The 27,469-nt window shown below is 46.5% G+C and overlaps 1 protein-coding gene across 1 annotated transcript; it reads right to left on the bottom strand.

The window, feature by feature from the left end:
- Positions 1-10,611: 10,611 nt before the first annotated feature.
- Positions 10,612-26,169, bottom strand: Fcamr (Fc fragment of IgA and IgM receptor). The gene is given in 8 exon segments (XM_029475560.1): positions 10,612-12,236; positions 12,623-12,741; positions 13,350-14,106; positions 15,031-15,369; positions 22,207-22,347; positions 23,564-23,789; positions 25,603-25,708; positions 26,072-26,169. Coding segments are annotated over 8 exon segments (1,941 nt in total). The 3' UTR covers positions 10,612-12,081.
- Positions 26,170-27,469: the final 1,300 nt, after the last annotated feature.

The following is a 27,469-nucleotide window of genomic DNA, read 5'->3' as shown; positions in this document are numbered from 1 at the left end:
CCGCACCTGGCTCTTAAAGGGCCGATGTCCCATAGTAAAGGTAGCCAGCCAGATCACGTGACTGCCACAGATCCTTGCTTTCCTGGCTGGCTCCTTTTGTTCTCCCCTGTACTTGGGGAGACACTGTCACGGGTAGATCCTCCACTGTTGTAGCTTCAGGATATGGGACAGAATGTCTCCTTAGTGTTTGGTCTTACCTTCCTAGTCACTAGGGATTGCCCTGTTCCCATGACTCCCCAGTACATGGAGCCTGAAATGCCACTTTTTGAGCACCATCTGCAGAATTCCCCCTTTCTGCCTAGAGCTTTCAGTACCTTGGGAGCTACGCTTTTCCCCTTTTCAGCCTGGACTCTACCTGAGCTCCCTGAAGCTGAGCTGAATGTGGAGAGAGCCCTGACCTGGCTATTGATAGAAGAAGACTCCCACGAGCTGAGTGGAGATAGCAACTCCTTTCCTCACTACAGCAAGTCCAGGTCATGACCTATTTGGGTCTTCCAGATATTCTCCAGATAATCATAGCCTTCCTGTGTCACACAAATGAAGCCTATTGTTCCACATACATTCCTCTACACCCTCACAACCTCTCCCGCCCCCTTGAAGTTGTATGAACTGTACCTGGGCAGGGCTCACCAGCTCTTCTTTCAAGAGTCTTAATTTCCAAGAAGGGGAAGGGGAAAAGGAGAAACAAGGGCTAGAGAAACAGGAAGGTCAGGCAGAACTCACTCATGTGCACTAACCACCAGACAAGCACAGATTTTTGATGGCAAGAAGAGAAACTATTTTTTATTACAGAGCTCAATTGAAGATCGTAAATCCACAATCTGATGGATGCAAGAAAAATAAAAATCATGGTCACTTTCAGGAAAGCTCAGGCCAAATCAATGGCATTTCAGATTGGATTTCTTTTTCTGTTGGTCTTCCTTTCCCTCCTCTGGGTGGCAACACTACTGCTGGGTCTGTGATTTGGGTCTTGGTTTGCTGCAATGCTGTGCTGGTCTTGTTCCTCAAAAAGAAAAAGTGGTTTTGTGACCCAAGATCGAACTCCCACCTGGTCAGAGGGCCCATTCCAAGGGCTTTGGAGTATCCCCACTCTGGGCTTTCTTGTTGCTATGGCTCAGCTCAGTAGGACTTTGGGGCTTCTAAGCCCTCCTTTGTTGTGATTGTGTAGTGGATTGACTGATCTGTAGCTTCCTGTGGCCTCTTGGAAAACCATGCTCCCATAATGCCTATGTGTTATCTTTTGAACTTCAGAGCTCTCATGTCGTTGGAAGGAAAATGGGGAATGGCAAGACGGTGGACCACTGGTAGTTTAGAGAGGACAGGCAGTATTGCAGCCCGTTGTCTCTGGAACCTCTAAACTGTCTAGATATCATTGTTAATCTCCTCTCTTCTGAAGCTCAGACTCAGAGCCATGGTGGCAAGCGAGAGGACATGTAGACACATTAGTAACCAATTTTCTTCCTCACTAGTAATTTCCTCCTCCCTATTCCAAGGTGGATGTTTTCAGGGAAATGTGGAGGGAGGGGAGATGAATGGGGATAGAGATGACACAAGCCCATTTCTGCCACCTGAGAGCTCCTTAGACAGTTTTCTTTTCCGTGTCTCCTTCTATTTAAATTCAATAGTCAAGGTACTTGTAGGATATGTTTGCTTCCCCCACAAAGCAGGGGGTAGCTTGTGTCTACAGAAGCTTGTGTAGCTTGTGTCTAGTTGTCTGGGGTGCAGTAGGTACTAAGACATGCTCCTGAATATTTTCACAGAGACTTTGATAAAGCAAGGCTTTGCAGGAGGGAAGGAAGTACATCAACCAAACCATCATTTCTTTGCTGCTTTCAGGTGGAGGCCGGACTCATTGCCTACTCCATAGCTTCAGGAGGGTGGGTGGCTCTCTAGATCATGTCCTGATGGCACACCTTCCCCGTGGTGTCCAGAAGTGTCTTAGCAAACTGTGTTAACACCGAGAAACAGCCACATTCTCTCCGTAACCCCACTTAGTGATCCAGCTTTGGGAAAGAGGACCTATGAAAGTAGAACCCAATGAATAATCAGGAAGTAAAGTTCCTGTGGCCAGTTTTGAGTCCAGCCACAGGCTGGTGGTGTGAGCACAGAGACTGGCTTCCTCCCTCATGTGGCAGTTTCCCTCTCTAGAACCCAAGGAGCGACTCCGGCATCCGGCTCTGAGGGAGGAGGGACTGGTCCACATCTAGAGAATGTGTCTATGTTCAACTAAGTGATGATGGTGGCATTACTTTCCAAAACTGACTTCATTTGCTCAAGCCAACCTTCTTCCTGAAATAAGAAACTATGATGTGTTTTCATCCAGTGTGGGGAGGATCAGAACCACAGGGCCTGAGTTAGTGTGCCTGCATTCTGGCTTCAGTTCTACCCCTAACTTGCTGAGCAACCTTTGCAGGATCACTTCCTCTTTGGCTTGTAGGCTTTTCATATGTTAGATGAGAGAGCATTTGGCCAATTGGGTCATAAGACCTTTCCAATTCTAGGTCAGTGTGTGTCTGATGAGCACTGTCCAAGATTGTTGCAGGGGCTGTAACAAGCAACCACAATCTTAGTACTGATAAGCAACAGAAATATATTCCTCTTCAGTTCTGAAGAATAGAAATCTAGAATCCAGGTGGCAGCAGGACCACCCTCCTTACAAAGTCTCTATAGGAGTAAGTGTTTGATTTTTGCTTCTTCTGATGTCTAGCTTCTGCTAGGGTTCCTTGACATTCTTTGATGAGCAGCTGAACCTTCCAGGCTCTGCCCCTAAAGTCACTTTGTCCTCAGTGCATGTCTCCAGAATCTGCTGCTCTTTCGATGACATTTATGATATCATTTATTGGCTGATCACACCATCTGGGATGACTTCTTTGTCTGGTTATCCTGAATTTAACCCTAAAGGAGGCCACATTTACAGGCGTCTGGGATTAGAGTGTAGATATAGCTTGGAGAATAGGTCTATTATAGGCATCTACTCTGACCACGACCCGTTAAGAGATCCAGGGAACTGGAAATCTGCAGAAGTGTGTATTGTTGTTTCCTCGGGGTGTATAGACATCACTCACATACAACACTGTCCTGTACAAGCCAGGAGGTGGCAAGCATGTAGAGGCAGTGCAGCCTGTGAGAAGGGACAGCCTCTGCATGTAGACTGTCCTGGACTGACACCCAGGTCTTTCCATCTGCCAGCCAGGGTGCCTTGGACAATGTGAATTAATGTCTTTAGGCCTGATCATCCTCAATCCATAATAGTGTTATAAAACTCAGTATGTGTAAGGGATTTGAACTTAGCAGATGCTCATCATTCAGTGTCAAAAATGGACCAGAACAGGGACTCAGAACTAAGAGTAATTCTGCACTGAACGACGAAGAGATCTATGGGAACAGATGTGGAATGATGTCCAAGTGTATTTTGAAAGGAGGTGGCAGAGACAGGTCTATAACCAAGACCTGCCACCCAACCCTACCCTGCTGCTTACCAATGCCTTCACATTAAGAATGACCATGTTGAGTTACATTTCCATAGGCAGCAAGGGTTTCTTTCCTATTTACCCATTTGTTTGATCCAGTGGACTGTGGAAGGTCAAGCCTACACAAATCCAACCTCGGGGATTCATTAGCTTCACTCACTAAGCCTATGGTTTGATCCAATTCCTGATGGAGAAGGATTTCCCTTCCTTATTTTGCATGGCCCATCTGTTACTAGCCTGGAGTTTTGACCTGGTTCATTTTTTCTCTGCCTGTTAAAGAATTATAAGGCAAGGAAAATGTCCTAGACCCAGCAGTCAACCAGTGCAGAAAGATGTTTACTAGGAATGAGGAGACACATACAGTGTAAGACACACGAGGGAAAGACCCTACAAATCTAAGACTGGGTAGCCTAAAGTTTAGTTTCTTTCTCAGGACTCAGGGGTTTAAGGGTTTTCTTTCCCTAACCTAGGGTTGATCAGTTTGAACAAAGACAGGGAGGCTGATAGGCCCACAATTTGGGTGGTGGTGGTGGTGATAAGTATGTCCTGATCTAATCTTGAACTTGTTGGACCCATACAAAGGCAGGAGGCCCACCAGGCCTTTAGGAATCAGGAGTGTGAGGAAGAAGCTGGACGCTTGCCATTTTTATTACCTCCTGGAGACCCCTCTGTCTATGTGCCTGCCTAACAGGAATCTGTCGAATCTCTAGTCCTTCACATCTGACAGGGGAATGGTCCCTGTGACTGTTACTATTCAAGGTGAATGAAATAAAACTGAACAGATGAAGGGCTGTTTACCGTCAGCTCTGCTCCCATCCGTAGGTCTTTCACTGAGTCAATATTTAACCCTTGTCCTCGAGTCAATATTTAATCCCGGGACAGCTAGTTGTATAATCCAGCATTCCCTATCAAGCAGTCGGTATCGTCAGGTTGATATTAATCACAGTGAATCTGCCAAGGCTGAATCCTATCTTCTCCACCTTTGAAAAGGCTATCAGGTCTTTGGAATTAGTCGCTCCAACAGTAGCCCATCAGCAGATAACAATACAGTCTCCTGACCTCATGACCTCTGACAGTGCTCCTTTACCTTGCTCCAGTTCTGCCTGGTGCTGGTGGGGAGCTGCATGGGCTGGGGCTATTGCCTCTGTTTGTCCAGCTAGCCACCCGAGTGCTGCTAGCTAGCAACAGAGGATGCGTGCTCCTTGTTTTGAACCACAGCAGGAGAGATGGAACTGAAAAAAGTCTATTTGGCTTACACTAGGCAAGTTTGCTAAAGCTTGCTGAGCCTAGACTGTAATACCCCCAGCCCCTGCAAGCAAGTCTTCCTTTTAAGGGGCAAACAAAGAGAAGGGAGGTTGATCATAAGCAACCCCATTTGTCTGGATATTGGGGACTGTATAAAGCAAGGACAAGTGGTCCAAGGAATGGTTGAGAAGGTGTTTGTTGTAAATATGAGGGAGAGCACAGCCAGAGGCATCTGGAAGAGAAACTAGTGGAGTAAACATGGCCAGTAGATTCAATGAGGTCATAAGGAGGGGTGGGGAGTGAGAAAGGACAGAAGAGAAGAGGGAAAAGAGGAGAGAGGGCCAAGAGAGAGGGGACCAAGAGCCAAGAGAGGGCCAAAAAGCCAAGAGAACACAAGGCTCAAATGGCAGGCTTATGTAGGAATGAGAAGCTGAGGGAGGGAAGCCCATGATCTGGAGTTTAGGGTAAGGGCAGGGTGAGAAGAGCCAGGATGCTAGCCCGGACTCTGTAACAGGCATATGCCATGCTGAAAGCCTGGGGGCTAGCATGAGCTTTGGTGTGGTATGTAACAGACATAAACCACAGTTAGCCATTTGTCCTCCAGTTTCTTTTGGACCTGACAGATAATTCTTTAATGGCTCTGTGAGGATTTGCCTAAAGACCTCATGGCATGGAACATGCCATCTGGCAGTATTGTGCCAACCGGGGGGGGGGGAGGCTGGCAAGCACGACGGAAGGGTATAGGGGAGTTTCAAAAGGGAAGAAGGCTGTTAGCTGTTTACCGACCCCACTATTTACTTACAAGAGTCACTTATGGGTCAAACACATATTCCTGTCTTAGGGTTCTTCTAATCAAATGAGCATCCCACATGACCTCTTCCATGACCATTTTCCAGCTGTGACACACTTCAATCCTTCGTTTTCCCAGCTGCTGGCAGTCCGTCAGAGGGTGCACAAGCATAACTTTGTGGTACCTGGGATGCCTGTGCCACCTTTATCAGTTTGGCTGAGGGAGAAGGGAAGCGATTGTGGCAGCTCCTCCCCCCACCTCAGGCCTTTCCCCCTCTCCCCTGCTGACTGTTCTTCGCCCCAGGCCAACTATTGAGTGGAGGTAGACTGTTGTGGGTAGGTAGAGCAAAGCTGAATGCAAAATGTAGAAATGGAAAGTTGGCTGTGACCCAATGAGATCTCAGTTCCCCTCGGGGGATCTCCCCAGTCTCTAAGAAGCTTTGAGTCTATTCCAGGTGTCAGGGACAGATGAACAAGTCTTTTTCTGAGATTAGCAAACAACTCTCCTCTCCTCCCTCCTAAACCACCCCCTTCCCGCTCACCACCTCCCACCCCCGCCTGTGCTACGTGCTACTGTGGAGAGGAGGAAGTTTTGAATAGGCATCCAAAGTCAACAGGTGAGTGCCAGGTAACAGGGCACCTCTCACAAGCCACCATGGTCTCCCTGAAGATTTGCTGTTTCCTTGTTCCTGGTTTGGGACAGACCTGTAGCCCAAGGTGTGCCAGGTAGGCAGGTGTTGGACAAACAGCTCCTGTAATACCCTGCAGCCTGGGTCCAGCTGAGCCTTATGTTCCCAAGTCTTTCATACTGGTTTTGAATCCTGTCAGTAATTGTTAGCTGTTTATGCTGCACTGTGGTGGTTGGGAACTGGTTGCATCTTCTAAACAATCTACCTTTCTTGTGTCAGGCACTAAAGAAGCAAACCTTCTAACCTATGCCTGCTTTTTTTGTGTTTTGTTTTCAACTAGTTAATTAATTAATTAATTAATTAATTAATTAATTTTATTTGAGATAGAGTCTCACTCTGTAGCCCAGAATCAATCTACAAACTGACTTTGAATTTGTAACAGTCCTCTGGCCTGGGATTACAGGCGAGGAAGGGTCACCAACCACATCAGCTGCCTTTGCCTGAAATCTTAGCCAAAGTAAACTGCCTCAACTTCTCAAAAGTGACTGGGAAACTTGTTTAATCCCTTCAGACCTAGTACCCTGACCCCCCCTCTTCTTGAAGATGCTCTGAGTCCAGTGGCAGGACTTTGTAACTCAGAAAGCACTGATTCAGATTGAGAGTGCTTGTCTTCTTCAGAACTCTAATTCCCACAAGCCTCTGGGGTTGGGGGTGGAGTCCTCTTGTGGCTGATACCTCTCTGTGGGGTTTCAGCCAACTGCCCAGAGTGGGCCACTGAGTTTACCTGTCTTCCTGCTGACATCAAGGGGAGCAAAGGACCAGTGTCTGAAGCCAAACTATGGCATGTTCAGAATGAAGTGTGGTGGTCCCAGTGACCATATACAGGGTCACGTACAGAGTCCATGTTCAGTGTAGAGTCTCCAAAACATGTTTGTCAAACTGTGAGCTCTAGGGTATCTCCCTAGGGAGGATCGTTGAAACTCCTCATCCCTGTGGCTCATGTGTTCCTGTGTGTTTCAGTGGAGGAACCTTCAATGTAGGCAGCTATTAAATGGATCCAGTATTTCTCAGAGCATCCTATGCGAGGTGAAGAAATAACTCCTGAAGTGTTAGTAGTGATGCAGTCTGGGGATCTTGGAATGATACTGTCTAGGTGTCCTGAGTGGGTTCATTCTCTCTACCAGTTAAAGAATTAAAAGGTAGGGAGGTATGAAGCACAATGGGTAGCAGCCGAGAAACCTCAAGTATGGCAGACAGAACGGACAGTTGAAAGAAGCTATTTATTGGGGGGTGATACAGAGAAAGCCCCTCTGGAGACTCTGAAAGCTGAAAAATCCCATATCTTCTTGCGTGGAACCCTTCAAGCCTCTGAAATGTTTTCTCCTCTTAAGCTACGGTAGTTGATTGGCCCAGAACTGTTGTGTGCCATGTTCTGAGCAGGCCTTGAAGTGGGAGCCTGTTGGTGAGAGAGAAGAGCCTACAGAGACTTTGTTTTAAGTGGCCAGGCTTTTGTCTCAAGTCAGGAGGGTGAGGAAGAAGATGGGCATCTTGGGAATTCCACCACCTTCCTTACGTAGTCAAGGCCCTCTCCCCATTTGCCAGCCAGAGAGTTCCTCTAACTCTGTGTCTCTCAGTAGGGCGCAGTGAGAAGCACTTATACTGAGTGACCTGGGATACATAGACACTCTTATGGGTCCTTGACATCTGTGCTCCATTGCTCCAAATGCCAGCAGGTACCTGAGGGCTAGTGTATGAACTCTCAGCTTTCAGTCTGGCTTCATGAACTCTCCCTACTCCATGTCCCACGAGGCTCAGACTAGAATAAACCAGTTAGTGATTAAGGAAAACAAATGGCTGGAAATGACTGTATGTGTAACTTTCCACACAGGAGTCTCAAGGAGAGAAACACGAAACCTCATGAAACTCTGTGCAGGAAAACACCTGACCAGAAAACAAGGTTATTGTCAGGTCCAGAGGAAACTCCACTTCCCCAAATTCCAAAAGGCAATACCCAGAAATGACCGTCTTGACTCAGGGTCTGCTGACGTATAGGATTACTGAAGGATACTGCCAGCGTCCCTTAGGAACCCATGAAAGAGTTTCTGTCCACCAGAAAGAGGTACAGACCATACCTATCTCCCTTTCCACTAGAAGATGAAACATCTGACATACAAGGATGCATACTAAAGCCCATGCTAGCCCCAGGCTCCTTTAGTCCCTAGCCATACGTACTTGCTATGCATTTCAAAGTGAATGTCAGCCTTCTGGCCCTTCTCACTGGGCTAGTTCCCAGACTGTTGCAGTTCATACGCACCCTTCTTCCTCATACCTCTGTGCCCTATATACAATGGCAAGGTTTTCCCTACCCCAAGCCCAAGCTAGCCTCAATATTTTCTCCCACTCTTCTCTGCTCTTCCTGCTTCCCCAGGCCTGGCCATGTCCTCTCTGCTTTTTCTCCTCTCTCTCTCTCTCTCTCTCTCTCTCTCTGTCTTGCTCTCTCGCTTGCTCACTCGCTCGCTCTCATCATGAAGCAGTCATTTCAGTGGTTTCTTTACTGTGTCCTCCATTACAGCTATCAACAATTACAAACAAGATGGCAGACAAAGTGGTAGCGATCAAGGATAGAGACTGCAGGTGGGCCACATGTCCCAGCTTGCCTTTTCCTTGGAAGTAGGGGATGTTTCCTCTAACAGTGTCCTCATCCCTAAGATGGGAATGGGCACAATTACCTTCAGAAATATGGCATCCAATGCATATAGAATGAGCTGTGTAGAGACATGTGTACGAGACATTAGCTACATTCCTAAATAGAAAGAGGAGTGTTAGAGAGCTGTGCCCAACTGTTTCATCTTGTGAAAATCAGTGTCATCCCTGAACCCTGAAAGGGAGGTGGTCCCCAGAAGTGCCTCTGATTCTAGCTAGGTAAGGAGGTGTTCCCTGCTCCTCACTTCAGTGGCAGGAGCATGGTGCTGGTGGAGTTGGTCTGCTCTGTATGGCTTGTCTTTGACCCATTAAGCTTATAGCCTGCCCCATTCATGTGTACTTCCTTTGGGACATAAAGGAGAAATGTCAACAGGAGTTACCCTACTTCCTTCTCCTGGCATCTACTCAGATCTCACTTACCCGTGCCTCCCTCCAAACACCAGGGCCAGAGATGGATCTCCTGCAGCTCCTCCTAGTGAATCTTGAGGTTCCTTTAAAGCACCTCCACTCCTGGAACCTTCCCTGGCTCCACTATTTAACTGCTGGGTAGGGATCCGTTCCTGCGATTCCCCTCTTCTACTGAGATGGGCAGCAAGACAGGACAGCACAGCTGCTCAGTGCAGTTCAGAGGATGGGGAAGTTCCAGCAAGGAAAAGCAAGAAGCTCCCGAGGAGACAGGTCGTGTGTGTGTGTGTGTGTGTGTGTGTATACATATGTGTGTATACATATACATATATATATATGTATATATATATATATATGTGTGTGTGTGTGTATGTACATATGTATGCATGCATGTATGTACGTATGTATGTATGTATGTACATACAGTATTTTGGAGTCTTACAACTTAATACAGGCATTGCAAATTATGGTTGAAGGCCTAATGCAGCTTCCTGTTTCTGTGAAAGTTTTGCTGGAATGTAGAATAGTCAGTGGACCCTCTCTAGCTACAGAGGTGGGGCTGAGTGGATGCCTCTGAGACTTCTGAGTTATCAAATCTAAGGTATTTGTTGTGTGTCCCTTGGAGGAAAAGTTGACTATGTCTTAGTTTAATGTATTGGCTTCCGGAAGGGATGATCTAAGGACATCCAGTTCAATGCGATGGCTTTGCCAAGCACAATAGTCCAGTGTACATCACGTCCCTCCTCTTAGTTACTCACCATTTTCCCTTGGACAGCTAATGCCCCGAGAAGCCCTGCATGTAAGAATCTGTTGATTAATTTAGAACACCCCAAAAATCTTAAAGCTACAACTTAATTTCCTCTCACTACCTCTTAACATCCCTAGAAGTGATGTCCTGTGGATATTCCCAGTAAAGACTGATTGGATAGGCACACCAAACAGTCTGAACTTTTGGCCCATCCCAGACATCAATAAATGAAGTGGTCTCGGCTGAATGACGTACCCTTCAAGAGCTGCTGGTTCATTGATGGAATGAAGCAATGGTGCCTGTTCCATTTCTCTCACTGATTTCTCAGGCAGGCTGTGCTTGTGGGTAGAACATAGTCTGGAGCAATGGTTGTGGTGTGGCACACTTTTGACAAGCTTTGCTTTGTTATACTGCAGTGGTGAAGTGGAAAGATACTAGGCCAAGGTCATGTGCTCTCTCTCTCTCTCTCTCTCTCTCTCTCTCTCTCTCTCTCTCTCTCTCTCTCCACTAGCTTTCTTACCTGAGTGACTTCTAACAAGTGACTGCTTCCACCAGGCCTCAGAGTCCCTCTAACACAGTGGCTCTCAACCTCCCTAATGCTGTGACTCTTTAATACAATTCCTCATGTTGGGGTGACTCCCAACCATAAAATTATTTTTGTTGCCTCTTCATAACCATAATTTTGCTTCTTCTATGAGTCATTATATGAATATCTGATATGCAGAATACCTGATGTACAACCCTTGGGAAAGGATCATTTGACACCCCACCCAAGGGTTGAGAACCACTGTCTAGATTAAGCATCCAAAGATTTGTGTTTCCCCCTGGCTAGATGCATTCAATCTGCCTACTTACTTATGACAGGTTTCCCATCAGGACCGTGGATATTTCCCTTGGCTTTCTTGGTACAGTGTCTGGGGACATAGGTGAATAGGTATTTCTGAAGGACTTAATGCCACTGACAGCTTAGAAGGCAAGACTGAGCCTTCTGATAACGTCAGTGTGACAGTTCTTAAATTGGTGTTGGGACTTTTCTTCCCCTACAGCTTATGTTGCTCAATGCCTGCACTGCCCAAGTACAGAATACAGAGCACTTGCTAGCATATCTGGTAAAGAAAATACCAGTTGTGATTGCTGAAAAGATGGTGGGCTCAACAGTGGGGAAAAGTTCCCCAACAGATACTGTTATAAGACAGAATTCACAAAAAATTCCTCTCATTTGTCCTTCTGTCTTTCCCAAACCATCTCCAGCCTTGTCCACAGCCTTTGATACAAAAGATTCATAAACAGTGGAACAAGAGGAGATTGATAATGAAAAGTACCCCTTTCTTCCATCATTTAGGGAAATCCCAGAAAATCTTGACCTGGCCCAAAGACCTACAGTGTAATGAGAACAGAGTCAAATAGGGAGTTACGATATGAAGAGTGGAGGCTCTTTCTTCCTGTCTCATGCAGAGACTACATACTGACACAACATCTAGTGAACCCCCAAACAAAATGAATGGAGACCCTTGGGTGTTCAGAACTCTTGCCAGGAGGATCCTCAGTGCCCACTAAGTCCATGCCATCCCCAGCCAAACAGTTATGGGTGTTTAATTTGCTGAAGTCCCACTGGAGATGTAGTGGAATAGATTAAATACAATTAGTGTCCTTAAGGAGTTATGGTTGTGCTTGCTCAGGCAAGCCTGGTATATGAGAATACTGTTAAATGTGAGCAGCAGGCTTAGTACTAACAGGCAGAGAGAAGGAAAGGTGCCCAGAGGCAGCAGTGATGCACACTGCTGTTTCTGGAGCTATCTCACCCCAGCACACTCCTCTCTGAAAGAAAAGCTTGTAAGGGACAGAAGGCTAGGCAGCTGAAGAACAGTCAGACCTCGAGACCTTTCTTGAAGACTTCTTTGAGTCCTTGTATTGTCATCTTTAGCTTCAGAGAATGCCTGGCCTTCTGAGGCCCAAGCTGGTATGCTCCTATGTCTCCAGGTGGAGACTGAACTCAGTTAGCTTCGTGTAGGTGGAGGGGAAGGAGAAGAGGATGAAGCTGTTTGGGTTTGGTCTTCCCTTCATGGTGACTGAGCTATTTACCTGCCCATCATCAGGCTCTTGGGTCATTCTCCAGGACGGTCAGGCTGGCTTGGGGAGGAAGAAGGTCACTCTGTTGAAAGTTCTTTCCCTCATCAGGGAGCTTATCTGGTACGAAATGTGTCATCTGAATTAGAGTGATCCTGGGTACCCTTCCTTTCTTCTGAGCTGCATAGAGACACATAGAAGGCTATGAGAATTTCCCAAGACACAAGTCTAGTAGCTAGGCCCTTAGAACATAATGATTGGTCCAGATGATTTGATCCCTGGCCCTGAGAACCTCAGCCTCTCTTAATGGCTCCCAGAAATCCTCAGTCTCTTTTCACCAAGACCACACAGCATGGAACATTCACATCAAGAGTCTGTATCTGTGGGACTCTTACACAACCAAGCATAGTTAGATGGCTCAGACTAGAATTCACCTTTTCAACATCCCAACGTGCGGCCACTCCATCTAACTTGACCCGCTCGGTCTAACACGACTCAGCCCTAAGGCTATTGGGTGGAAAGAACCAGTTCTTTCCCTAGACTTGGGTTACTTCAGCTCAACTCACAGGTCCTCTGTCTGCCAAGGCTCCTTTTCAATAGGATTAGAGCAGCAATTAGAAGCAGGGCCAGCACAGTGGAGACTGGAGTCAGGATCCGAGTGTGGCTTTCTCCTTCTGTCAGAGCACTGCAGGGGAGGAATTGGGGGAGGAAGAGATGAGCAGAGGACCACGGAGGTCAGAACTAGATGGAGTACTAAGATGGATATCTCACTTCTCTCATTTCACAGGTGGACAAACCGAGTTCCAGGCTAATTGGCTACCCTTGTCCCTGTAACTTGTTCCCAGCAGAACTGCTCTCGTCAGCTCCTAAAGCCCCAGTCCTTTGCCTCGCTCCACTCTCCTGCGCATGAGCCACAATATGCCACATTGAGAGAGAGAGAGAGAGGATGAGCGAGGGCCAGGATGTTGGCCCAGTCAATTGGCTCTGTGACATCTTTTCCTTGTGCCTTTAGCAACTTATGTCCCTTCTCTGGAGTTCTGCTCCCCACATTAAGCAGAAAGTCCCAAGGGTCTGGCTTAAAAGTGACTTCATCTTATTTAGATTTTTGCTTGCAAACCACTGGCAAGCATTCAGAGAGCATCATCACGGCATGGGCTCTGAGGTGTGAAGGAAGGTAGCTGACGGTTATGCCTTCTATCCCACCCTTTACTGACTGGTAAGATACAAGGGAAAGCTGGTCAGGAATCAGGGCAGACCTGAGGCCCCAAGTCAGAAGAAGGACGCAAGGCTTACCTCTTCATGGATGTCCCCTTGCCAGAAACCCACACAGGGCCTGCTACTGAAGGCTGGCTTGGGGTTGGGGGGCTGCTTTCTTCCGTAGTGTTTTCTAGACTCCCATCAATGCTCCTTCCTTCCTCGGATGCCACTTCCAAACAGGTAGCATTTAAGGTCTGTGCACTTGGAGCTGGTGATAACTCCTCCAGGGAGTGCAGCATTTGTTGCTTAGACACTTCTGTTTTGTCTTGGAGAGTTTCCCAGGTCACATGTTCTGAGATCAGGGCCGATGGCCTCGTGGTTCCTGTGGTCTTCCTGGGTGCTTCTGGAGACATGCTGACGTCTGTTTCATCTCGTGGCCCATCAGTCTCTGGGGTTGTGCCTTGCCTCCTTCCCTCGCTCGTGGTAACACTGGTTGCTACTGAGTTCCTAGTGCTCCACAGCCAAACGCCCTGTGTTGTGCTGGACATGCTTCTTGATTTTGGAGACGGACCCTCTGGAGTGGGGACTGCTGCCTTGATAGAGCCCTCCTCTCTGCTGCCTGTCCCTGGAACCATTGTCCTGACTGTTCTTAAGGTTTGTCTTCCATTGGCTGAAGATGTAGTTTTGCTGGTACCTGTGGTTGGAGCTGTTCTGTCCCATTCTGAGCCTGAGCCTTCTAGGATCTGGGTGATGCCTGAGGTCCATCCGTTGCCTGCTGAGGATGCTGCTCCAGGAGATGCTGTGGTGGGCTCACTGGAAGCTGGTGCTGCTGCATAGGTGGTGTTGGATGGACCTGTGTGGATATACAGAGAGAAATGCCAAGCAGAAAGGCTATCTGGGTCACCTACTCGATTCAGCAAAGGGTATTTGATCAAAACATGTGTTAAGCAGGATGCACCACACTAAGAGATGTGATTTTCCTGCCAAAATGTCCAAAAAATTAGAAGTTGAGCATCTCAACCGGCTTCTATTCTTTTGTAAATATTCACATTTTTTATTCCTATTTTCTTCCCTCAGGCCTATATATTCCCTATTCAGCTACTCATTGATCTACTATGCACGCTACCATTCAGCAAAAGGGCAAAGAAGCTGCTGATTGCATCAGACTGCAGCATTCAAAGGGATTTATATGCTCGCCAGAAAGATGGACTCTGACTAGGTATTCTGCAGAGCAGGCTTTATGGCACATACCCTGCCCTTACACCTCCACCCAAGAGGCTAGATCCAGCCTCTAGAAGAGAGCCTTGGAGGTGTCAGATGTCTTCAGGGAGTTGGTGGGGGGACTCAGCAAGGGGCTACCATAGAAAAGTCTAGCCCCAGACCTTCTGTCCTCCCGTGTAGCCCTCGGCAGTGCTATGTCTTCTCTGCATGACTGAATGCCAAGTTGTCTGGAACCAGAGAAATATTGCCTAGGTCACAGCATTTTTGAAACTTAGCTCAAACATTCACTCTGCAACATTCAGGGTAGAAAGGGCCAGGCAGGAGACCCTGTGTGTATTCTGTTGGGCGCTTTCCCCTGCTATCTGCCTTCTTGAAGATGACTTCTATCTAAATCAAAAGTTTTCCTCCTAGAGTCTTTCTCCTACCCCCTTCACTCACCCCCTTTTATTGCCTAAGGGTTAAAACTTTCTTGGACTTTTGAACCTTCTTTTGTAATCATTTCTTTTGGACATTGGCTTTACAAAAATTGGCCCTTTAGCCATCCATCTGCACATACCTGCAGACACAGTCAGATTCACGCTGAAGAACAGCATGTCGTTTCGGTTTCCTATGCCGCATCGGTAAAGTCCCACATCACCCAGGGACAGTTGGAGCAGCCTCACCACAAACAAACCGCTCTGTGGAACGTCAGTGAGAGCCGCACGTCCACGATAGTCGGGGTGAGTGTATTGGTTGGTGGACACGACAGTGTGACAGATCCACAATGGAGACCCCAGGCGGCACCAGTATTTTCTTTGATGCCTGTTGACTGAGGAGGGGGCATAATGGCAATGAATGGTGACAGCTCCCCCAGTGTTCCCAGTCACCAGCCGTGGGCCTCTCAATGCATTTGTACCTGCAGGCAGAGACAGCAAGTACAGGAGAGTCACTGTTGGAGAGTTAATTACTAACTCCACTTGTCAGAAAATGCAGCTGGGAAGGTGGCCTGTAGAACTGAAGAGAGCACAGCCACTGAGGGAGGAGGCTTTGCCCAAAGGTCTGAGTGGAAGCTGAATTCAAGGTCTCAACACAAGGACTCTTACCCAGTATTTGGCTAACACATATGTGTTAGGAGTTCCCCTGCAAGTCTGTCTAGAATCTGCATTCATTCCACTAAGCTCCATCTGGATGCCTGTAAGAAGGAGGAGGCCACTCCAGACAGAGGGCGCTGGTCATCATGGCACATAAAAGAGAAGTGCTACTTAGTGTGGACATATTCCACAGGTCTGAACTGAATTTGCATCAGTGCAGCTCCATACATCCCAGAGGTGGGGGTGGGGTGAATTCAAAACACATCCCAACAAATAATAAATACCAAGTTGACATTTTAAAATCTGACATACTTTTATCATTATCCTTTCTTGTTTGTTACTGTTAATTTGAAAATCATTTTTTCCTTTTTAAGATTTATTTTTCAATTGTGTGAGTGTGAGTGTGTGTGTGTGTGTGTGTGTGTGTGTATGTGTGTATGTGTGTATGTGTGTATGTGTGTATATGTGTAATAGGATAATAGTCCGGCTTGGTTTGTACATTGCTCAGTTAGATTCTAACACTTTTCTGTATGTTTCTCTTCTCGGTTTTCCAGCTGCCAGCCTCTACTCTTGTTCTTACACACAGTTCACGTGTTGCCTCTTTTCTACCCTCCTCTTTATATTTCTTGGTTATGACCTTCCTTAGCTTTAACAAACTCTAGAATCTGTACCCTAAGAGCATCCCAACTTCCTCCTTCCAGGCTGCCTTTCCAGCTTGTGTTTTTCAAAGCTGACCTATTAATAAAACCGATTCCCATCCTCGTCTACCCCGCTCTCCTCTGAGTCCTAATCTTGGTAACTAGATTGGATATACACCTTGTTCATTTATCTTCCAGTGGTTATTGATGTTATAGTGCTGCTGCTGCTACTGAGCAGGTATAACGGACATAGGTGCTATCTGTTCCCACAGTCACTATTCTAGTCTAGAAGATCAGAGGCCGAAGCTGGCATCCTGTGTTCCTGAATTGAGGAATTAGTACTGAACTTTGCACCTCAGCTCTACCACAACCCAGTCTCATCTGAACATGGCAAATACTTCATCCAAAAGAATACTGTCGATACAAAAATCTAAGCAATGACATAACCCCAGATATATAAACCCCAGCATAAGAATCATGGAAAACCAAGGCTATGTTAAATCTTGTAAAAACAACTAATCCTACAGCATTGTCCCCAATCTTAGTAAGTTAGATTAAATGCTAATAAAGTCTTCAAAGAATTCAATCCCACTTTGGAGAGAGAAGAAAACAATCACAGGGGGTGGGGGTGGGGGAACCTGTGTGGGAGAGGGGAGGGGGAGGGAAAAAAAGGAACATGATCAGGTATGGAGGGGAGAAAGAAGAGAAGCTCTGAGGGCCAGCAGAATGAATGGAAATATGCAACCTCAGGAGTGGGAAGTGGGGGGACCCTCTAGAAAGTACTAGAGATCTAGGAGGTAAGAGACTCTTAGGATTTAAAGGGAGGGACCTTAGATGAAATGCCCAACAGTAGAAAGATAGGGCATTAAGTAGAGGGATAGGGTTGCCATCACTGCCATTCTGACCCAGAACTGTTCTTGTCTAAAAGAACTGCAGGGACAAAAATGGAGAAGAGACTGAGGGAAAGAGGGTCCAATGACCAGCCCCAACTGGGATCCATCTCAAGGGGAGGGTCCAAGGCCTGACACTGATACTGATGCTATTGTGCTTATAGACTGGAGTCTAGCATGGTTGTTCTCTCAGAGGCACAACAAACAGGTGACTGAAACAGATGCAGATACTTACACCCAACCATTGGACTGAAGTTGGGGACCCCTGTGGTTGAATTAGGGAAAGGGTGGAAGAAGTTGAGGAGGAGGGTGACCCTAAGGGAAGGTCAGCAGTCTCAACTAACCTGGACCCCTGAGATCTCTCAGACACTGGGACACCAACCAGGCAGCATACACGAGTTGGTCTGAGGTCCCCCAACAGATATACAGCTTGGTCTGGCCTCAGTGAGAGAAGATACACCTAACCCTTGAGAGACTTGAGGCCCCAGGAAGTGCGGAGGCCTGGGAGGGGAGGGACATCATCTTGAAGACAGGAGAAGGAGGAATAGGATGAGGGACTGTGGGAGGGTGGACCAGGAAGGAGGCAATGACTGGACTGTAAGAAAGAAAGAAAGAAAGAAAGAAAGAAAGAAAGAAAGAAAGAAAGAAAGAAAGAAAGAAAAGGAGAGGAGAGGAGAGGAGAGGAGAGGAGAGGAGACGGGTGGCAGAGATTGGAGTCTGTGGGGCATAAGAAGCTGGCAGTGGGTCTGGAAGGAGTTAGGGGTAAGAGGTGAACGTGACCAAAAGACATTNGAGAGGAGAGGAGAGGAGAGAAGAGAAGAGAAGAGAAGAGAAGAGAAGAGAAGAGAAGAGAAGAGAAGAGAAGAGAAGAGAAGAGAAGAGAAGAATCTCATAAGAGCACAAAGGTGAATTAGAGTAAGGAAGTGAATAAGAGATACAGAAATTCTATAAAGAAATGGAAACACAGAGGAAAATCCAAACTGAAATACTGGAATGAAAAACACACTAGGGACTTGGAAGTTCTGTGGAAATCCTCATCAATAGAATGGTCAGAATATTTGAGCTAGAAGACAAGGTGGAGAAATTGGCACACTCCAACAAGGACAGAGGTGACTAGTGTGTGGCTATAGGGGGTACTATAAAGATATGTGGGGCATCATGGAAGATCAACTTAAGACTCACTGGCATAGAAGAAGGAAGGGGAGGAGGAGGAGGGAAAGGAGGAGAAGGAGAAGAAGAAGAGGAGGAAGAGGAAGAGGGGCAGCAGCAGGAGGAGGAAGAGGAAGAGGAAGAAGAAGAAGAAGAAGAAGAAGAAGAAGAAGAAGAAGAAGAAGAAATTTTCATTTTCAGTAAAATCAAAGCAGGAAATTTTAAATAATTAAGAGATGCCAATTCAGATACAGGAAACATTTAGAACACCACATAGAAAAGACCAGAAAAGAAGTCCCCTTGTGATATGATAATTAATCTACTAAATATACAGAAGAAAGAAAATGCATTGAAAATGCCCGAGAAGCATCCAGTTGCATATCAAGGCAGACCCATACATAACAGACTCCTCCATAGAAACTTTCAAAGCCATACGCTTCCGATCCTGAAAGGTAATCACTGTGTTGCCCAGCTAAGTTATCTGTCATTGAAGGAAAAATGTTTTCACCGTAAAAATATGCTGAATGCCAATCCAGCTTAATAGAAGATAAAAATGGAAATTGCTCAGATTGAAGAGAACAACAAATGAGGCCACAGGAAAGAACAAACCACTCTTTAATAATAATAGTTAAGCAAGAGGAATAAGAAAATGCCAAACAAGTTCAATAAACATTGACAGGAATTAATGCACAGCTCTCAATTTCCCATAAAAGGTGGATTAATACCACTTTAGTATGGCGAGACTATGGGGGAAAAAATGAGCCAAGCAAACTGATCTTGGAAACAAGCAAGTGTTGTTTTTCTAATAACATCAAGAGAGACACAGAGGCTATTTCTTGATGACTGAGGGAGCAGTTCTCAATTCTGAACACATGCAGAACCCAGGTGTACCCAGTTTCATAAAGCAAATATGCTATATGTAAAGGCATAGATTAATGCTAACATAAGAGCTGGTGACCTCAAACCCCCTAATCAGTAGATGGTCATCCTAACAAAAACCAACCAAACAAACAAACAAAAAAAACCCAAACAAAACACAACACAGAACCATCTGAGTAAGATGACATCATAAGGTGAGATGGGTCAGTGGACCTGGCAAATCTCTATAGAATATTTCATCCAAACATAGCAGAATGCACATTCTTCTCAGCAGATCAATGGGTCATATGTTAGGACACAATGCAAATTCTAACAAAATAGGAAAATCAAAATAATTCCTTGTATTCTGTATCAGTACCATTGAATAAATTAAAATTCAGTGGCTAAATGACCCCCAAATACACAAAAACTCTTGGAAACTAGGCAGCACACCACTGAAGGATGTTTATAGAAGAAATCAATAAGAAATAGAATTAAAATAAAAATACAACCTAGCAAAATGTGTGGGATATATTGAGGGCAATCCTAAGAGGAAAATGCATATATGTTAAAAATCAATCATGGACACCTTAAATAAATGGCTTAATGATTTACCTTAAGTTCTTGGAAAAACAAGAACAAACTAAATCTAAATAAAGCCACTCCATGGAATGAAATACTTAAGGTCATAGCAGAAAGTAATGGAATGGAAGTAAAAAGGAATGTAAAAGCAGAGAGAGTTCATCCTTTGTAAAGGTAAACAAGGTTGACAAACTCTCAGTCAAACTAACAGAAAGAGGAGACCAGAGTAATAAACCTAGAGATGAAAGGGGAGTGTCAGATGTACTAGTGAAAGGCAGAAAGTTATTAGCACATGCCTTAAAGACACATATCCCACTAACCAGGAATCCAAAAGAAGTGAATGAATAGCTAGATGTATAAGACCTATCAAAAATTCAGCCAAAAGGTCAGGCTGAAGAGATGATGGCTCAGTGGTTCTTCCAGAGGACACGGGTTTAATTCCCAGCATCCACGTGTCAGCTTTCAACTCTCTGTAACTCCAATTCCCGGGCATCTGACACCCTCACACAGACATACATGCAGGCAAATGATCAAAGTGTAACCTTCACTCATGCTTCTGTAAGCAAAGCTAATTAAGGTAACCGGGACACACACACACACACACACACACACACACACACACACACACACACACACGAGACTTGGAGGCAACTACTTAGAAAAAGGAAGAGGATTAGCTAGAATGGAAGGGGGTGAATATGAACTAAACACATTACATACATCTGTGAAATATCATGGTAAAGCCCATTGTTATATATGAATTCATTATATTAATACACATGAAGCTAAAAAACTGGACCAACAAAACATAGACAACCCAACAACAGCAACAAAAGAGTTTTAAGATAACAACAGCAGAGCATAAAGACAGCCACCTCCTGAGTGCAGATGAATTTCTAAGTGACTTGTATCTTACCTGGGACCTAAGGTCTAATTACAGGAGAGTAGCAACCATAAATGCTTTGGTTGTATCAATACCAATGAAGGCTTAATTAAACAACATACCACAAACCACATGATAAAGGTTACTGGTATTACAGTTTATCATTAACAGTCAAGAATATTAATTATCATTGAAATTATTAAAATTTTATTATTAAATTGTTCCCACCCTAGATTCTAAGAATTCTGTGTCCTAGAGCTGACACATTTGAAAGGGTCACTGTGCCACCATAAATCAGGAGGATGCAGCAGACTGGCTTTGCTGATTGAGAATCTTTGATGGACTCTTGCAATACACTAACTTTTTTATTAATACCGAAATTAAGAACCAATACTGTAGGATCGTGAAAGGCAGTCTGGTTCCTGATTGAGCTAACACTAGAAACCCCAGTGACCCTAAAGGGACGGAAGGCGTTTCAACCTGCTCCCTGGGAACCAGGCTCCTGGCACGAGGCCGTAGCCCTCCATAGATTTGTGACCATTAGGCATGTAAGGGCAATGTCCCGAACCCCTCCACAGGTAGAGGACATGACCTGTGGTCACGTAGACTCAAGACAGATCTCCATTTTAATGAGGTACCTAAAGGCCTGGAGACTTAGCCAATAAACTCTCCTTCCCAGACACTCCTCCCTGCAAAAGGTGTTTAACCTCTGGCCCGCCCTGAGAAATGGGGTACGGTTTTACTCATCCACTTTCCACCATGACAATAAATGCCTTAAAACCATGACTGCCTCTTTTCATTGGGATCCACCATGGGGAGCAATGGAGAAGGCTTTCACCTAAAAAGCCACCATCTAATCTCCTATAGAAGGTCTCTCTCAGCACCCAGCCACTGCCTCAACCAAGTTAAGCCAAACCCAGCCTTCTGCCATCAAGACTCTCCCCTCAGGATCCAGCGAATTTTCCCTTTTCCCCCTCTGCCCTGGGCTAGATCAGGTCCGCAGGCCCTCACTCTGTTCTTAGCTCTTCTGAGGCTCCCAGCAGCACCAGGGTGCCCAAGAGCCTGAGAACCAGGCATCCCTGGCCTCCTTGCAGGTCTGGGGACATCCCCCAGCCCCCAGCCAGTTCTGGCTGTCCCCAGGACCTCAGACTGCGCCATCCTGCCATCCTTGGAGCAGCAGCGTCCTGCCTGTGGCTTCCCCACAACCCAACAGTAGGGTAGGCGTGGTCCAACTTCCACAACCTGCCTCCCCCAGCAGCCATGCCCTGAGGCTGCTGGGACCCCACTAACCCTACACAATACCTCAAGTACTCACGTGGTGAGCTACTAACTATAGCTCTTGGCTTCCATAATGATTTAAGGATTTATATTATATACTAGTCAACTGTGAGAATTAAAGAATGGGCTGGTATTTAGGATTAACTCACCTGGGGACCCTATTGCTAAGTCTCTGCTTCTTGCTGGATGAAGGGGGAGTGGGGCAGGGTCTCACTCATCTCCATCATTGTTTAACCATAGTGTAGTATGTTGCTCTGACTTCTACTGGGGACTGGGGCAGGAACTGGGAGTGAGGCCTGCAGTTGGGGCAGGCCTTACACTGGGATAAGACTTAGTTTGACAAAGGAGATCTGTGGCCAGACAGAGGGAGAAGAGGCTCTATACCTGAAAGGGAGTTCTTCCAGCAGCAAAGGGGTGTGGGAGCTGTGTGTGCTTCCACAGTGTAGAGATGGGTCCTGAACTGAGGAGAGCCAGCCTGCAGCCATCTGGAATGGGACCTTCTGCGTGGAGGGGTCATGGATGAACCTGGGTGAAGAGAGAAGTCGAGCTATCAGGTGCCACCAAATGCCTACAAATCTATTCTTAGGAATGAAGTGTGAGGTCAGCTCTAGTCCCTGTCCCAGCATTCCATGGAGTAAGAGATCAATCCTCACGGCCTCCAGCTTACTCTGAATCTGCTGGGTATTAAGTGGCAGAACGGGGGCAAGGAGCCAGAGACCACACCTCTTAATGTTCACAGAGCCTGTGGTCATGCAGGGATACAGGAGCAGGTCTCTGAGTGGGGATTAAAGTACGGACTGACCTTAGAACTGTCAAGTTTAGAATACTTAGAGACATAAAGTGACTGGTCTGTTTTCTGTATGTGAACAGAGAGGCCCTGTGCCTTCCTGAGGTACAATAAGATTAGAGAACTCTCCATCACACATCACAGAGCAGCAGCGGTGACTGCTGCTACACTGTGACTTGTCGATGAGCCAGACAGTATTATCACAGTACTTTTGCTCATTAGTGAATTCAATAACGATTTGTAGAACAAATCCCTGGACTGGAGTCTAACTGATAAATACTCCACATACACTATAATCTTCAGTGACTCCCCATTACCATCATAACAAAATGTAGGCACCGCTGCATGAGGAAAGGATCAGTTACCCTCTTGCCTGGTCTACACCTGGCTGCCTCAGCATGCCAGGCTGCAAGTACTACCTGGACTGGATTCTATCGCTAATGGAATTGTCCTCAGCTCCTGACACATACTAAGCCCTTTATAAATACCCATTACATGAGTGACCAGTTATATTTTTAATCATGTAATTCCTTTGTTTACTGACTTCTTTATGTGTAGGATAGGGTCTCCACTTTTATGTTGTTAGTGTTGGGCCTGGCGCTTAAGTGTTTGTCAAAGGAGCAGACACTAAGCCTGTAACATTTATGTTTGGCAGTCCTTGGAACCTTAGAATGGCAGAGAGCAGGGGTGGAGGTGGGGGCCTAGGTGGCGTGTGTGTGTGTGTGTGTGTGTGTGTGTGTGTGTGTGTGTGTGCTTGACTATTCTAGATAGCATTGAGCTAGGCACATGCAGTCTCCCCTAAGCTCTCATGGCCTTCATTTCCCAGAGCTCAGAAGATCCACTGTGCAGTGACGTTGGATCCCAGGAAAGAAGGCAGTAGATCTGCCTGGTTGGTTCTGAGTTCCACTGCCAGCTCTCCCACGGTCTCTGAAGCCTGGCTGTTTATGGACTCACCATGGAGCAGACAGAGTATGAGAAGAAGTATTTCCCATCTTGTTCTCAAGCTGGGGACCTGCAGCCAAAGACAAGAGGCCAGAGGGAGGCTTGTGAGAAGCTAGAGAGAGTGGTCCGGAGTCCAGGGCTCGGCACTCTGGCTGTGCATTCTCAGTTTGTTCCAGTAGCTGGGTAGCTCTACCCGAAAGGCAGGGCCAGGGAACTGCCTGTCCTGGCAAGTGAGGTGCTGCCAGGAAGATTTGCTCATGAGTTTGCCTTACTCATGAGATTTCTGTGTTTAAAAGAGACAAATTCCTCTGTGAGGTCCCAGCCCTAGCATCCCAGGGGAGCTCTAAACTGGTGGGAGGCAAAGACCAGAAAGAGTGTAAAAAGCAACTTTGTCTGGAAGGGGCGGTCTCAGGGATCTGCCCTTCTCTGGGGAAATACAGATGTTTCTCAGTACAGGACAGACAACTTGTTGGGGGTACAAAATTCCTGGAATGAAGGATATTACCCCTCTGGTTTTTCTCCTTTCTCCCTTGCAGAGGGGAATTCTTTCAGCGGGGATGTTTCTGTTTCACTGTCCCTGTACAACTGGGTTAAAACTAAATTGTCACCCTGTCACCCCGTTGGCTGTAGGGTGCCGTTCTTCACCATCTTCTCTAGAAAGTCCTCTTGGACCTTCCCCATCTCCATTCTACCCTCTGTTCTACATTCTCCTGCTGGCCTTGGTAGCTCACTGAAAGCAAAGCCCTATGCCGCATCCTTCTATGCTTACACTCTGAAACCAGATCCAGAGCAGAGTGTGAGCCCTGTGGGCAGCTACTGGGAACAGGAGCCCAGTGCTTCTGTCAAGGGACCCCCCAATGGGGTCACGTCTCAGTGATTAAGAAGACAGATCATATCTTACACATATCTTCTGTGTTCTCTGAGGACTTTCATGGGTGTTTGGCTGCAGTTCTCTGGATCTACAGGTGCCACTCTCTTTTCTTTTAACATGAATGCATGCTTTACCAGTTGTAAGAATGATCAGTGCTCCGACTCTAAGTCAGTGGTTTAGTGAGGTGAGGAACCTTCTTCACTCCCAACTATACCATAGAAAGCCACGGGCAGTAGTGCAAGATTGAATCAGAGGAGGAGAGAGGAGATAGCAATAAGGAGAAATGCAAGAGGTAAAGGAAAAGGGGAGATAAAAGGAGAAGGAAAGAGAGAGGAGAAAAGGAAAAAAACTTGAGGCTCCTAGCCACTTGTTAACCAAGCTTAGCTCTGCTCAGCTACATCTATAGAGCCTTTGGCTGCCCTATTGTCTAGAGGCCAAGACAAACTGTGACTTAGTTTGACAAGGCCCAGGTTTCTTACATCTTCCAGCTCTCTTCCTACCACAATTTACCATGTCCCCTCCCTTGGGGACTACTGTCAAGGGCAGTCCTGCTCTTCCCTGCCTTAGCTGGTCCTCTCTAGGCTCTCCCAGGGTGTGGCTGCACCTAGTCCCCAGTTTGATTAATATTCACCAAATCCAGGTTCCCTGCATGGCTGGCTTTCTGACACCACAGGCTCACATAAAGGCCAACATCACTAGGCCACCCAGAACTTTCTGAAGCCCAGTGGTGCTTTAGGAACAAAGCTGTCTCCATGGGACAATGAGGAAGCATTGAAGGGGCCTTGTCAATCTTCACCCTCCCTGCCAATGACCGTCAGGAGTCTTTTCTGCAGGACTCTGGGAGGCCCAGATCTTTGTTACCCCAACCACATTCAGAGCTTAGCAGCTTGGGCCCTCTGGGGTCTACTGGGAAACACAGCCACCTCATCTTCCATCACAGGCAGGTGTGTGATTTCCCTGCCCACCCTTAGCACCTCTGAATCTGTCCTCTCTTCTGCTTTCATCCCCATTCCTGGGATGGTCTGCATGTGTAGAGGGAAGAGCAGAGCATCACCAGGTTTGGCATTGCTGGAGACTGCTAAGTTGACCCTGATGCTTATTGCCCTCCACTTCAAAATAAGAGCCTCTCCTGAGTGGCTATGTGTTCTGTATCTAATGTGTGCTGCTGGCTCTGTCTTACCCAGGTTTCAGACTCAGAATACTTGGCTGCAGTGGAGAAGAGAGTACAGAAAAGGAAGGCCGGGGCTTCAACTCCTGAGTCTTCTCGGCCTTTGTCAGGATCCTCCCTGCTCAGAGGAGAACCCTGGTGCACAAGTTACAGTTGCTGCTGCAACGTACTACCCTTGCTGGGAGCAAGACCGAGACCTCCAGGAGAAAACCACATTACCTTTTGTTCACTGGGCTTAGCTGGGGCATCTTGGTCCATGTTAGTTCCGAGCAAGATGGACCCTTTCTTTTATCTGAGGAGATGCTGGTGTTTGGGGGTCTTCCGGTGGCTTCCTCTCGATCTGGAGGCTGAGAAGGCAGGGTGAGGAGTTGATGGCTGTGGGAACTAGAGCTGGAAGACTGCGGCCGAAGGGGAAGCCTTGCTACTCACCTTTCTGCAAGTTATATCAGGGTCCCTGATATAACTTTTTTTTCGGTTTTACCGATGACAGAAAGTCAGTTCTGGTCTCTTGCCCTCGCTGTCACTTGTTTCTTTGGAACCTTTCCCAGAGCTGGTGACAACAGCTTCAGGGTAGCACATTGATCCCCACCTTCCTTCCTCTTATACCCTGTGCGAGGTCCCAGATATTTAGGGTACCCCATCTCAGCAGTTTTCTTAGGAGCCTCCAAAACCAGTGATGTAACCACCTGAGCTGGAGAGAAGGGGATTTCAGGGTTCAGGAGAGGAAATCCCCCCCAAAGCTGGCTATCAGCGGCTGCCCCATGGCTGACCTGGACACTTCAGCTTCTAGGAAAAGGCATTTGAGTGGTTTGGTTCAGTGACTTTAGTTTAAATTCATGGTCTGGTGTTTACCAATTTGTGTCCTGCACAAAGAACAATAGAACTAATGAGACCGTCTTCACAAAAGAAAGAGACCTGGACAAGTGTGGCGGATGCAGATGATTCACTTAAAAAGCACCCCAGTATTTCCCCTGGGAAAACAGTCTACAGAGCCTCTTTTCTTTGCAAAAGATACAATGTTTGTTCCTATAACTCTTGGCCTTGAATTGACACAGCCTAAACACGGTGAACAAAGGAGCCCAGAAGAGGAAGGGTGCTGTAGGCTGTGCTTAAGTACCCTTTCCACGACCCCTCTTAGAAAATACCACCCTTGGGCCAAACCAAAAGACTCTTCTTCTTTAGCATGGATTCAGTTGGCACTTTGTTACACAACACCATGGGCAGTTGAAGATGTTATCCAATGCTTTCCCAGATATGGAGACATTGAAGTATAAGTGGGATTCTTGGAGTATGATAACCTGCTACTCCCAAATTTATAAGCACAATTCAAATGGTAGTCTGGATATGGCTTGTGTCCTTAGTTATGCTTCAACACTTTGCAGTGAATTACAACAAAACTGATTTATTCCCTAAAACACCCAACATATTCTCTCTCTGTGTCTGTGTCTGTCTGTCTGTCTGTCTGTCTGTCTGTCTGTCTGTCTCTTTGTGTGTGTATGCGTGTGCACACACACACACACTGGTGACTATGATAGTCATGCCTACTGCTATGCCAGGACTTGGCCAGCATAGGTTTCCACTTGGTTCCCATTCCTGAGCACCTGATCTTCATTGGTAGGCAATAACCTCTTGCATGTTAGAATACACCTGCCACATGAGAGGCATCCTCTTAGAAGTGGTACCCTTGAGTAGTGTGCAATAAGAGGAAGTGTGCATACTTCTACCCTCAGAGGCTCATCCCAGAACTAAGAATTCTCATGCAGGTGCTAGAGAGGTAGCTAAGGCCTAGCCCATCTCTTCTCCTTAGGAAACATCACGCTGTGTTGAATCATATAGACTTTGAAGCCATCCTTCAAGGATTTTTGTTGTTGTTTTGTTT

This window comes from Mus caroli, chromosome 1 (genome assembly GCF_900094665.2).
Source record: "Mus caroli chromosome 1, CAROLI_EIJ_v1.1, whole genome shotgun sequence".
NCBI lineage: Eukaryota > Metazoa > Chordata > Mammalia > Rodentia > Muridae > Mus > Mus caroli.
This window is presented reverse-complemented; position numbering and strand designations above follow the sequence as displayed.